The following is a 12,080-nucleotide window of genomic DNA, read 5'->3' on the forward strand; positions in this document are numbered from 1 at the left end:
GCCTAGACTCTTCAACAGGTAAAGGTAGCCATGTGCCTAAGTCTGGCCACTGGGGTGGAGGTTGAGGTTACTGAGCCAGAAAGCTCCTGCCTGGAATTTGGAGGCCACGGCTGAAGGAAGAGACTCCCGCTCACAGAACGATGCTGGCCTAGAAGGCTGGATGGCGCGAACAAGATTAGTTACACAATTTGCAGGGACAGCACCAAATGAAAATGTGTAATAACAGCAGACTACTAACCCGGTGCTGGGCCCCCCCGAGCATGGGTCATGCACCCGTGAAGCTGGCCCTGGTCGTGGAGGAAGCAAGGGCCTGAAGACGTCAGGGCGCCACCCTGCCAGCCTGGATGCAGGGTTACAATTTCCCCCATTTTATGGATGGAGAAACTAAGGCTCCGGCAGTTCGGTACCTGGCCCATGTAGGGTGTTGACTCAGGTCCTGTGAATTCGGGTCTCCCTCTTGTGTCAACACCTTCTTCCGTATGGAGACGTCATCGCCCTGCGCTTCCTTGTGTGCCTCCCCGTGCCCCTTCCTTGTAGCCACGTCCTCCCTCACGCGTGGTCTGGGCTTGGGACAGGGCCCAGCGCAGGGCCTCAGCCTGCAGTTAAAACATGTCCAGGAAGCGATTTGTTTCTACTTCCAGCAAAACGTTTGTACTCTGATTCCTCAGTAATTTGCCCTTTGCAGAGAGAGAGAGAGAGAGAGCGAGAGAGTTAAGATCTTACATCATTCAATTAAAAAACTCAGAATGTGTGAGATTCTATCTGATGTGTGTTTCTGTCTCCTCGACCCTTGAGGAGGAAGGCAGGTACTGGCGGTCCTTCCAGGGCTACGACGTTCTCCTCCACCGCCACGGGAAGCGCTGTGACCAATTCACTGATCTGTTTTATTAGCACGACAAGCCCAGGGACCCCGGTGTCACATCTGCGTTGTGCTTGCTCAATTTGGGCCTTGGAGCGACGACAGTTTTTGCTCAGCTCCGTCACGAACACCCCGCTTTGGTTACATCAACAAGGCAACATTTCTAGACCCCGTGTCCTGGGTGGTGCCGCCGTGGGGGTGGGCACAGCGTGTCATCACAGGTAGTCACAGTGTATCACAGCGTGTCACGTGGGATGCTGGCCATGGCACGGGGCAGCCCACCCCTCCCCCTCGTGCTTCCCTCCCCCAAGAGGAAGGAACTGTCTGTCAGATTCCGAGACGCCGAATGCTAGATGTTCGCCGGTGGCACCTTCACTGCAAGTGCTTCCCGCCTGTTGCTTGGCAAGAGGGGTCGGGGTCCTCCTAAGGCGGGTGGGCCCAGGCAGGCAATGCAGGGGGGCCTGGGGAGGACCGGGGGCTCGGAGGCTGGGGGCTTGGACCTGGATTTGGGTTGAAGTCGCTCCTCGGCCTTGACTTCTGGCCTGGTGTTACCATGCACCTGGCATTGGTGTCGAGTCCCTTGGTGATGGTCCCATTTGTGACTTATGATCCTGGGGGGGTGCCTGGGGGACAGAACGCTGGTGTTCCTGCTCCTTGACTGAAGTGTCCTTCTAATATCGTCCAATTCTCATTAAGCTTGACCCCTGTTCACGGTGAAGTATGAAAAACTGTCGGTGTGATCAAGGTATCATTAAGGAGGATTCCATGAAACTCAGTGTTGTGGGGTGAATTGTGCTGCCCACACTCCTCGTAGGACCCGCCCCCGCTCCCCCCGGCAAATTTATTTGTCGCGGTCCTAACTGCTCATATCTCACAATATGACTTTAAAGAGGTAAAATGAGGTCATTGGAGTGGGCCCTAATCCAATATGACTGGTGTCCCTATAAGAAAGGGAATTTGGGGGACAGATCCACATGGAGGGAGGGCAGTGTGTGACGAGACACAGAGAGACAACCATGTACAAGCCGAGAAGAGAGACCTGGGACAGGTCCTTCCCCGGGGCCCCGCCTCGGAAGGAGCCAGCCCGGCCGAAGCCTTGGTTTCGGTTCCAGCCTCGACGATGGTGGGACGGCATATTCCTGCTCTTTCAGGCCCTTGCTGTTCGTGGCAGCCCGAGCCAACTCCTTGCAGGGCACGCGCGCTGGGCAGTGCTGTCTTCCGAGGCCGGGGCTGCGGAGAGAGGTGGGGAGACCGTGCTGCCCTTTGTCCACTGCGCGAACACGGCAACAGCAATGGCGTTTGCCTGCGGGCAAGACGCTTGGGACGTCGCCGGCAAACCGCACCAGGTACGGGCGGCAGGCAGAGGGCTTCCAGTCTGCTGCTGCTTTTTTAAAAGAAGGCTATTGGGGGCAGGTTCTCGTGGTCTGAGTCGGGTGACGCGGAGGTCTGGTCGATGGTAAAGTGGAATAGATCGGAGGCATCTGGCCCATGGGCTCACTTATCTACTGGCGAGAATTTGTTGATGCGTAACAAGACGTTGCTAAAAACATGATGGAACATTTCTTTTCAGTCTTCCAGTTCTGAAATACTTAGTAGAGCCTGGCCACAAGGTAGGTACCGGCAATTGTAACTATTACTATTTGTGCCCAACTCTGGAAAAGGACTGCTTTTCTCAAGTTAGTGGTCAGAGGGGGAGTGCCCACCCTTGAAGTCTATACATTATCGGTGGTGCTTAATTAAGTATTTTTAACGATACTATTGGGTCTGAACATGCTGCCTGGAGCGATTGGAGTTACAACACTTTTAACTCTGGGTTACATCATTAATAATCACCTCTGAAAAAAATAGGTCTTCACCACCTGGTAGCTAGCCAAAATATTTCTTTAACAAATCAAAAACACAGTGTTTTATGAGAGAAGATAAGGAAAATCTCCAAGTGTCTCTAAGATCTGGACAAACACCTTAACCATTGGGTATTAAAGTTCTAATATATGAGGGACATTCTACCATTATGTTTGCTATAATCAAGCAAATGGAGCATCATAGAAATAAGGTTTTTTTAAAGTACCAAAAAATTTAATTCACAAAAAACCCCCAGGAAATATTATATTTGCTATGTTCCCATTCCCCTGTTCTGCAAACTAAATTTTCTGGCCTCTGAGTGACCATGGGCTGGAAAAATGGCTTAAAGGGGATACATTTTTATGGTTTTGCAAACATCTGAAGAGCAAGGATTGTCTCTTTTCCTAAATACAGGATCCCCAGCTCTGCGTATTAATCTAGAATAATAAATATACACATTCAGTCAATGCTTGTTGAATACATCAACGTGTGAATGATTTTCTGGGTGTGTTTCTGTGAACCGAGGGAAAGGAAGCAACATATCGATAAAGAATGAACATTTTTACTTTGCAAAAGGCAGGCAATTTATTGTAGTGAGATTATATTGAAGTTTTATGTGAGATACCCAACGCATATAAAGTAATTTCCTCCACACCAATGGTGAAGATATCCCTGAACTACAAGGAAACTCAAAGTGCTATAAATCAGTTAATGTTGATGTAATGCATTTTCACTAGTCTACCCCAATTAACAATCAGATGATTAAAAGGACTCATTGAAATATTTTGTACACATTGTTATCCTGGTCTCTTTGAGCAGCAGTTGGTGATGCCAGTAACACTTCCAGGCCCTGGACTCTGTAGCTTGCAGTCTGTTTCTCTCTTCTCCCTGTGGCAATTAGTTATCAGACTGCTGCTAAGTAAACTTCCAACAGAGATTTGATACATTTTTTCTTAAATGGAGCTGGTGGAAAACACGGAAATCGGCAGGCCATTGGAGACAACATTAAAAAAAGAAAACACTATTTTTACACACTAACCAGTAGCACAGCGCCCCAGGAGGCAGAGAAGAGCAATGCAGTTTACCCCAAGTTCACAATCAAATATAGACAAGAGTTTACAGAGACATCTTTGCACTTGGCGCCTTGTGCGGAATACACTTTCTCCATCTGCTCTAGGGTACACAAACCCAGGCACACACAGATGCCACTCAAGCGCCGCTGGGCAGCTCTCCTCTCTGAGGGGGGCTCTACACAACTTCTCAAAGGGAGCTTATTCTTGACTTTTTGAAAACAGAGTCTGAAAGCAGCTCTGTGTGCGGCCGCGCGCTGCGGAAACACCCCGCGTGCGCCCCGGCATCAGCCTGCTGCCTAGATGTAGGATTCCCTGGCATATCGCAGCTGGTCCGCCTCGAAGGCCGGCTGACTGCATCGCTGCGCCAGGCACTCGCGCTTACCCTGCTGCCTGGACTCGGACGCAGTTCTGAGACGGTGCAACTCGGATCTCCCAATGCCGACCACTTGCCCTACCGTTTCCACAGAAGCATGGACGGCTCTGCTCTGTTTCCAACTCTCAGTCCTGGAGGGGAGTCTTTGCCCGTCCAGCGGCCCTTGACCACACGGATTTCCCGAGTCCCCTCCATAGGGAAAAAGTAGATGAGGTGGCAGCCCAGTGTCCAGGCTGAGCAGCCTGGCCCTCATGCTGCTAACTGTCTGGCTTCCGCAGACAGCGAGGCCCAGGGCCTGGCCCCGCACGGCCTCCTCGTAGGACGGCGGGCTGCCTGGCTTCCTCCTGTCCACCAGGTGAAACACGTCCTCCACAGACAGGGCGAAGGTTCTGGAGCTAAAGTCTAGAGCTGTCTGGCCGTGGGCCTCGGACAAGCCCTCCTGGATGATTCGTCCAGCAAGCTCGCTGTCTTTTTTGAAGTCTTTCCCTGCTGGGTCCCTGGCGCAGCCTCTGGACTTGATGGACACGGAGCTGCGGGTCCGGCTCAGCCCTTTCTTGTGAGAGGCAAAGGAGAATGACATGGAGTGCTTCTTTATTTCTCTGTTGGGTTTACTTTTATCAGTCTTTGTAAAAGACTGATGTCGGGTGAAGAAATTTCTTTTGAGACTGGAAGGGGAAGCCACAGGTGAGCTGTCCAGGGATGCGTCCAGAGAGCCACTGGAGGAGGCTTTGGGTGCCAGTCCCCCCGGCAACCCAGTTGGGGTCTTCACGGTCAGCTCCTGTGGCCTCTGGTTTTTGCCTTCAACTGCGGGAAACACCTCCTCTGGAAATGGGTCCTCGGCGTCCTCGCTCTCTGAACAAGAGGCTGGCCGGGCCCTGCTGAAGTCATCCTCGCTCCGTGTGAGTTTCGGGTTAGTTTTTGGGCTCTGGAGGTGCTCTTGCAAGGACGCCATGCTGGGCTCTGAGTACCTCCTGTCCGGCTCACTGAGGCAGCTCTTCAGTCTGGCCACGGTGCTAACCACGGGCTCCCGGCTTAGGTGCCAAGGACGCTGCGGGCCTCTGGGCTCCGAGGGCACCGGGGGCAGCCTGCCCGGAGAGCTGACGGCACTGCTGGGGTCCACGTCAGGGTCATTGCTGTCGTAGGCTGAGTCATTCTGTAGGGTCGACGTGTCTGCAGAAAGGAAAGGACAGTTGAGCTTTCTGTTCCGGTTCTTTTAGCAATGACCCTGGGTACGGTTTACCCCACAGATGTCAAGTATGGCGCTAGGTAATTTGGTGGAGCCACTTTGGGGTTTGAAGTGAAAGTTATTTGCCACATTAAGTTTTTGTTTCTTTCAAAATCTACTATATTGAGATGAGTGAGAGAGAACAAAAAAGAGAGACAACAGCATTTCACTGAAAATGTATTGATCTTAAATTTAAAAACTGACCCTTTGGCCCTTTTATGGGCCCCACTTCCATTTTAATGGATTATCTTCCACTAGCGGAAACAAAAAGCCCAGTTCTGGCCCACGCGAACTGGGTGGAACGAGCGGCTCCTCAGGCTTTAGCGCGGGAGGGCGGCCCCCGGGCTCAGCCCGAAGGAGGCCTGCAGCCCGAGCAGACGCTGCAGGAGGACGGCAGGGCAAAGCCTTCACGTTTAACTGGCTCCCTACAGGTGAGCCCGCTCCCGCTCGGTGGTTTGGGAAAGCAAGTCCCACTTCAAATGCCAGAGACGCTTCGCGTCGCAACGGAACGTGGTCCTCAGGGATCGGCCACGCGCTCTGTACCTGAACTGCTGTCCGTGGGTTCCAGGGACTCCTCGGAGGCGACACTGGAATGCGCCGGAACGACCTCCCCAAATATTTCAAAGCAGTTATCGATGAGGAATTCCACCAATGTCTTAACCTGCGAGGACAAATGAGCAGATTGTCAGCCTAAACGCACTGTTATTTTTCTTACAGGGATGGGGCACTTGGTGGAGGGGGCGACTGTTAGGCAGGTGCCCAAATGAGCCCAGGGGGTTTTATGTGCCTAAAAAGAGCACACTAAGCTTCAGGAACAATCATCCCTATTAAAGCTATTTTTGAGACGTGTAGTTTTTATCTCAGAGTTAAACAGCTTTTAAAGTAGCTAAGTTTTTTTACTTAAGGAAGCAGCTTCTCACATCAGTGGGTGGACTGACTGTGTGAGGCCCAAGGGACAAAAACAAAAGGGGTTTCAGGTCCTGAGAGGCAGGGGTTGAAAGTCAGGAGCGCCGAGCTCGGCTTTCCAGGCTGCCACAGGGCGCGGCCGCGGCTTCGTCAGCCTCGCTGAGTGCGTGCGCTCAGAAGTGGACCTGCGACAAAAGCTCTCTGCACTTCACATTTTTGCTGTGCTCCCGAGGCAGAGAAATCAGAGGCGTTTCATCGCTGCGATTTGCAGACCGCCAGTGCGATCATGCGCTGGGAGTTTCTCCGACATGGACGGGGACAAACCTTATTGTTCAAGTCTCTCTGGGCTTCGAAGGACAGGTTTTGGTCGTTCTCCCGGGTCAGCATGTTGGGTCCGACGCAGATGGCCAGGTTGCTGGCGTCCATCTTGCTGACCTCGGAGTTCTTGCTGATGAGGTGCAGCACCGAGACCAGGTGCCGGAGCAGCAGGAGGTTGGGCCGGGGCAGCTTATCGGCCACCCTGGAATGAAGTTCAGGGAAGAGAGTTTAGAGGAGGTGGAGGGCTCTTCTAGTTTCCGTGGAACCAGCTGAAACTTCCTGGCCAACCCAGACTTCCTTTAAAATGAGGAAGGCGCCTTTGCACAAGTAACAAACATTATGCAATACTCATTCAGACACTTCCAGGGGCAACTGACATGGAATGAAACTGGTTAACCACTGATATGTGACAACCTAAGAAACTGGTCTTTATAATCAGGGCAAGAAATAACCTTTTATTATTTATATAGATAGGTCTTAGGTCAGGGAGCATTAACTCCTGCCATAAATACCATAGTTTAATATTTTGAAAACTGTTTTGTTGAGGAATCATTTAGCCATGTAGAATGTCTTTGTGTTTCTAACACTGCAAGACTGTTTGATTTTTTTTTAACACAATCATTTTCCTTTTCTGAACTGTGATCATGAAACAAAGACGAGACATCTTGGTACCATTCTGAGAAATCCTTGCAGAGAAGAAATCTGCTTATGAGGCACATTCATAATGATGGTCAAGCCAGCATTTAAATGGCAACATTGTTACTAACAAATAATAAATTCAATTTTTAAAGCCTCACTTTCTCAAAAAATGAAATGGTGACTAATATATGAATCATTTTCATTTTTCATAAGAAGTAATTGCTCTGAAAGAGTGTTGTGTCTTTAAGTAGAAACCAATTTTCATTTTGGAACAAACACTCTAATGTCTTCAACTCTATAAATATTCACTATTTCATTAAATATGTTCAGCCGTGTGGGACATTCGTGATATCTAGGCACACTTCCACAGGGTTGGACATAAGTGCTGATACTTTAGAGTTAGGCATTTAAGAGTCTCTGGTCACTAACATGTCATACTTTCATTTATGTATGTAATTATTTTTGCTGTGACTGGAATTTGTTTTTATGTACTTGTTACTTTGGTTAGTTATAAGAATATGAAATGTGTTGTGGACTTTGAGGGACAAAATAATCCCTTCCAGGTTCATTCTGTGCTTTAAGGGACTTTTATGGGAGATGGCGCCTTGTAGGACCGTTCTGTGGGGGTGAACGACAAACCCCAATTCCCACACCTGGCTGGGTGGCCTCCTTTGAAAGTTTCCCCTATGACTCTGTCTCATACCTTCTTGAACGATTTATAGTTTTAGACTCTCCCACTTCCTGTGATTTGTACAGAAGTTCATGTTCCGCTTTTTGAAAAAGGACCGCCTTCCATTTGGCTAACACTCTTTTTGTAAATGTCCAGGCCAAGCCCTGATATTTATTCTGGGACGGAACGCCCAGTTCCACTCTGATCCCCTCATCCTTCCAGGTTTCCTGAAACACGCTGACCACTCTGTCATGAATGAAAAGACAGAGCCCGCGTGGGCCCACCCCCCGGGAGTGGCGGGGACTGCCTACCGTTTCAGGGCCTCGATCCGCTGCTCCTCGTCCGGCGTCTCCACGGCCTCCATCCACTCCTCGAACAGGTCCCAGGACAGCAGCTTCCGCGGGATGCCCCTGAGGAAGTCCTGCAGGAGGGAGGAAGGGCGTGGCGTGGCCTGTGTTGTACAGCGTGCTGGCGTCTTCATCTCGACTTGGTTCCCTCCCAGCGACGCTGTGCCCGTCCTGCCACCGGCCCTGCCTTCTCCTTCCTGCACTTGGTTCATTTGGGGGAACTCGCTTTCTCTCTCGAGTCGTCTCTTAGCACCTTCCTATCAACAGGCACGGTAAAGTCACCACCCAAGGGGCCACCAGACTCAGGGTATGCGCTTGGCCACGGGACGGCCCGAGGGCCTTTCTCAGCAAAATTGTGGGGAAACTGAGTGCTTCGCTTTCTGCTGGAATCTGGGATCACGGAAACACAGGTGTTTATATAAATAAAGAAGAGGCTTAACTAAAAATGTTAACCCCAAGATCAATGTGCTTTGATTCGCAGAGAGAAGAGCCCAAGGCTTGTGTCCTGAGAATGAGCTAATGTGTCAGGGCCCACTGGCAGGTCCCGCGGTGCCAGTGCTGCGGACTCACCTTGAAGACAGCTGCCAGCAGGTGCACCGGGAGGCCCTGCAGCTCCACCGCGCTGCCCGCGCTGAGCCCCTCCTTGAGCTCTTTGCGGGCTTTCTCATTGGCTGCTTTCCTGAATATCCCTTCAGTGGAAGGGCCTTTGAGGCACAGGATAGCGAGAATGTCCTATAAGGAAAAGGCACGAGAACAGGAAATGGTTACCCTTGAAGACACACTTTGCTACCCATGCACTAAAAACCCATGTGTAGGCAGGAGAAAGAGAATTAAAAAAGTGCATAGGAATGGCAGCTAACTTCATCTGCCATAAAATATCTTCTCCCTAAGAGTTAGTTCTCCCTGATACTAAGTTAGCCTTAACAAGCAACTATCGATGCCACTTTTTCCTTCAGTCCAGTTGCTAATAAACACCTTCCTCAACTTCCGCCATTTTTCTAAGGGGAGGTAAATTGTGAAAGATCTAATTTTGTACATTCTAAAACTATATCAGGCCTCCCTCCTTGTGAATCACTCCACACAAACAATGGCTTTCCGATCACGTGTGCTGCTCCGTGCCTCGGTCTGTGGGTTTTTCAGAAGCCGCACGTTTTCAGCATTCTTAAGCCTGTGAAATCCAGGATAAAGTGACCATCGATCTGAGCTCGTCGGCGAATACAGCCGCTTTCTAGAGTGTAGGTGGCCAGGTGTTGTCCCGACTGCCCTTGTCGGTGGGACAACCATTTTTCAAAGCGGAAAACATTAACGATGAGCCTCGGCAAGCTTGGCCCAAGGCACTCAGACCGCCCAGGGGTTTGTCGCAGCTGGCAGAAAACTGAAGTGGGTTCCCAAGCAAATGCGTGCCTACCTGAATGGGTCTGGGCAGGGCGTCATCGTCACCACAGATGACGGACAAGGGCTGATCAAATAGGGGCGTTTTCAATTCTGGCTCTGAAGCCCCAGAAAAATCTGATGAAGGAGAAATCCGTCTCATGAGAAAGGGCCAGGACAGCACCTTCTTCCTCTTCTTAACTTCTACAGCAAGAGAACAAGGCAAGAAGAAAACTCAAATTAAAATACGAACAAACCCAGATCCCTGTGAGACCAGGGGTATTGTCAGTCACATAATGTCCTCTCTGGTTTGCCATGGGGGGAAATACTTTTAAAAGAACCGAGAAGGCAAAGGGCATGCATCTTAATCTCAAAAAAATCAACCTAGAGAACAACCACATTGTTACCAGGGCAACCAACCCCTAAACAACACCACCAAGGTTCTTCGATGTCTCCACCTTTCCTGTTTTTACCCTTCATCAGCTGTTTGCCACAGAAACTTGTGCAGGTCATAAACAACCATGTTGATATATTGACCTTAATAACTGTGGCGGACACCTTTGATGTTAAATATATTATTTTAATTTGCTCCTTTGACTAGTGAAGAAAACGGAATTTAGAAGGACAGGAAGTGACTTGCTCGAAAGGATCATCTTCAAGACAAGTGGCGGGGGCTGGCTGTCCAAGATCTGCAGCCACGCTAGTACCAACCAGCCACTAGGGGGAGCTACACCACTCAGCCTGCAGCCACCGCCAGGGTTTCTTTCCGCTCCAGGAGCGGGGAGACTAGTGTTGCAGGAAGGTCTGAGCCTAGGCTTGGCAATTGGAAATTATTAGTAAGCCTTACCAAAATACTCTGTCTTTGCAAAATCCTGAAGATGCGTGGGCAATGCATACTGCCTCTCACAAATTTCCTTCTTTTCCTCTCCCTTTCCTTGTCCATTTCCCCCTAACTATAAATGCTCTATTTTCTGAATGCATTAGCATAAGTTTCCATGCATTTCATACTGGCACGTGGGAGGATGGGGAGAGAAGCGGCTTGTCCTCCTAGCTCAGGAGCACTGGGTCAGGGCTGCGTTATAATGAAAAGCACTGTGAAAAAATGGAAAGTGAACCGTGGTGCTTTGAATTTGCTATCAGCAGCGATTGCCGCATGGGCTCTTGAATTCACTTTCCACTAGAAAAGGGAGAAAACGGAAAAGGCGTTGCATTCTTCACGTGCATGCATGCTTTAATTGTCAAAGCATTGACAGCCAGGGGGCCTGGAACCCCAGTGAGACCCCCCCCCCCCAGAGCTGGTGGTGGCTAGTGGGAGGATCTGTTCTGAGTACTCTGGTGCCCTCTGGAGCCTGCCTGCCGTTTAAGTGTTAATGTTCTGCGGTATTTAAAAGAACACTAAAAAAAAAAAATTCCTAGTAAAGTAATGTCCTGTGGTTTTGCAAACCAAGAACATTTGCTGTTAGCGCTTACATAAAAGACCAGCATGCTTTCAAATCTCACCAGTTAGCTGGCAGATACTGTCTTCACTCTCGGAGGATGCCAACAGAAGATGTTCCTTGATATCACCCTAAAAATATGTTTATTTTAGTTAAAAATAATGGCTGAAGAAACCCACGCAGACTTTCCCCATAAAATACACATATAACATTTTATTCATATTAAAAATTAGTCAATGGAGTCCACTGATTTTTTTCTAGCTTCTAGAATCAATAGCAAATTCTTGATTGTTGCATATAGATAGCCTCATTAATGCGTTTAATATACTGCATTTATAACATTAATTTTCTATTCTAATAATTAAAGGAAACAATAGTCAACTAAAACAAAGTTTTGCCCCTTCTCCCGGTGCAGAAAAAAACTTCTAAAAATTGCCTTCTTACCTCTGATTGACATTCAATTAATGTGTCCATATTACTGCCATTTAGTGTTTTTGGCTAAAAGAAAAAAAAATTAGGTTAGGCAACTGTTTAACTTGACTGCAGAAAATAGGAATCAGTAACTACAGGAGAGAGGGGCACGCACAGCATTGCAGGGGCTTGTCAACTTCATGAGCGTCTCAGCTGATGGTCCAGGGACGAACGTCACTCCCGCGTGGCCTCGGCTCTGCCTGCGGAGAAATCACATGGGAAAGAGTTAGGAGGGAGACACACGACAAGTTGGCTAATTTCAGTGTCACTTTGCCAGAACACAAAGTTTGAAACTAGTAGGTAGAAACGTTTTCATGTACGGTACAGCTGTCTGTCACCAGATGTCTAACAGTATTAAGAACAGCCTCTGAACGCACATTTCTTAGTTAAACCTGATACCGTCACTGTGCCAAACTTTGTTATGCATTTATTATATTCCCATCAAGAGATCATTTGAAAAACAAGTACAGTAACAAGTAACATTTTTTTTGGCGGGGAGAGCTTACTCTGTGCCAGGTATTATATTAAGAGCTCCTCGTGAAATTGCTCA

At 49.1% G+C, this 12,080-nt stretch overlaps 1 protein-coding gene across 1 annotated transcript; it reads right to left on the bottom strand.

Moving 5' to 3' along the window:
• Positions 1-4,070: 4,070 nt before the first annotated feature.
• Positions 4,071-11,732, bottom strand: TAGAP (T cell activation RhoGTPase activating protein). Its single transcript, XM_054568989.1, has 9 exons — positions 11,646-11,732; positions 11,504-11,557; positions 11,124-11,190; positions 9,661-9,827; positions 8,823-8,984; positions 8,217-8,326; positions 6,603-6,798; positions 5,916-6,033; positions 4,071-5,317 (listed from the first exon to the last, which is right to left on the bottom strand). Exons 1-9 carry the CDS (start codon positions 11,670-11,672, stop codon positions 4,071-4,073), a joined length of 2,148 nt encoding a protein of 715 aa, XP_054424964.1. The 5' UTR covers positions 11,673-11,732.
• Between the last annotated feature and the right edge of the window lie 348 nt (positions 11,733-12,080).

Source organism: Pteronotus mesoamericanus, unplaced genomic scaffold (assembly GCF_021234165.1).
Source record: "Pteronotus mesoamericanus isolate MK-2021 breed Mesoamerican mustached bat unplaced genomic scaffold, CSHL_Meso_final contig_20, whole genome shotgun sequence".
Lineage (NCBI taxonomy): Eukaryota > Metazoa > Chordata > Mammalia > Chiroptera > Mormoopidae > Pteronotus > Pteronotus mesoamericanus.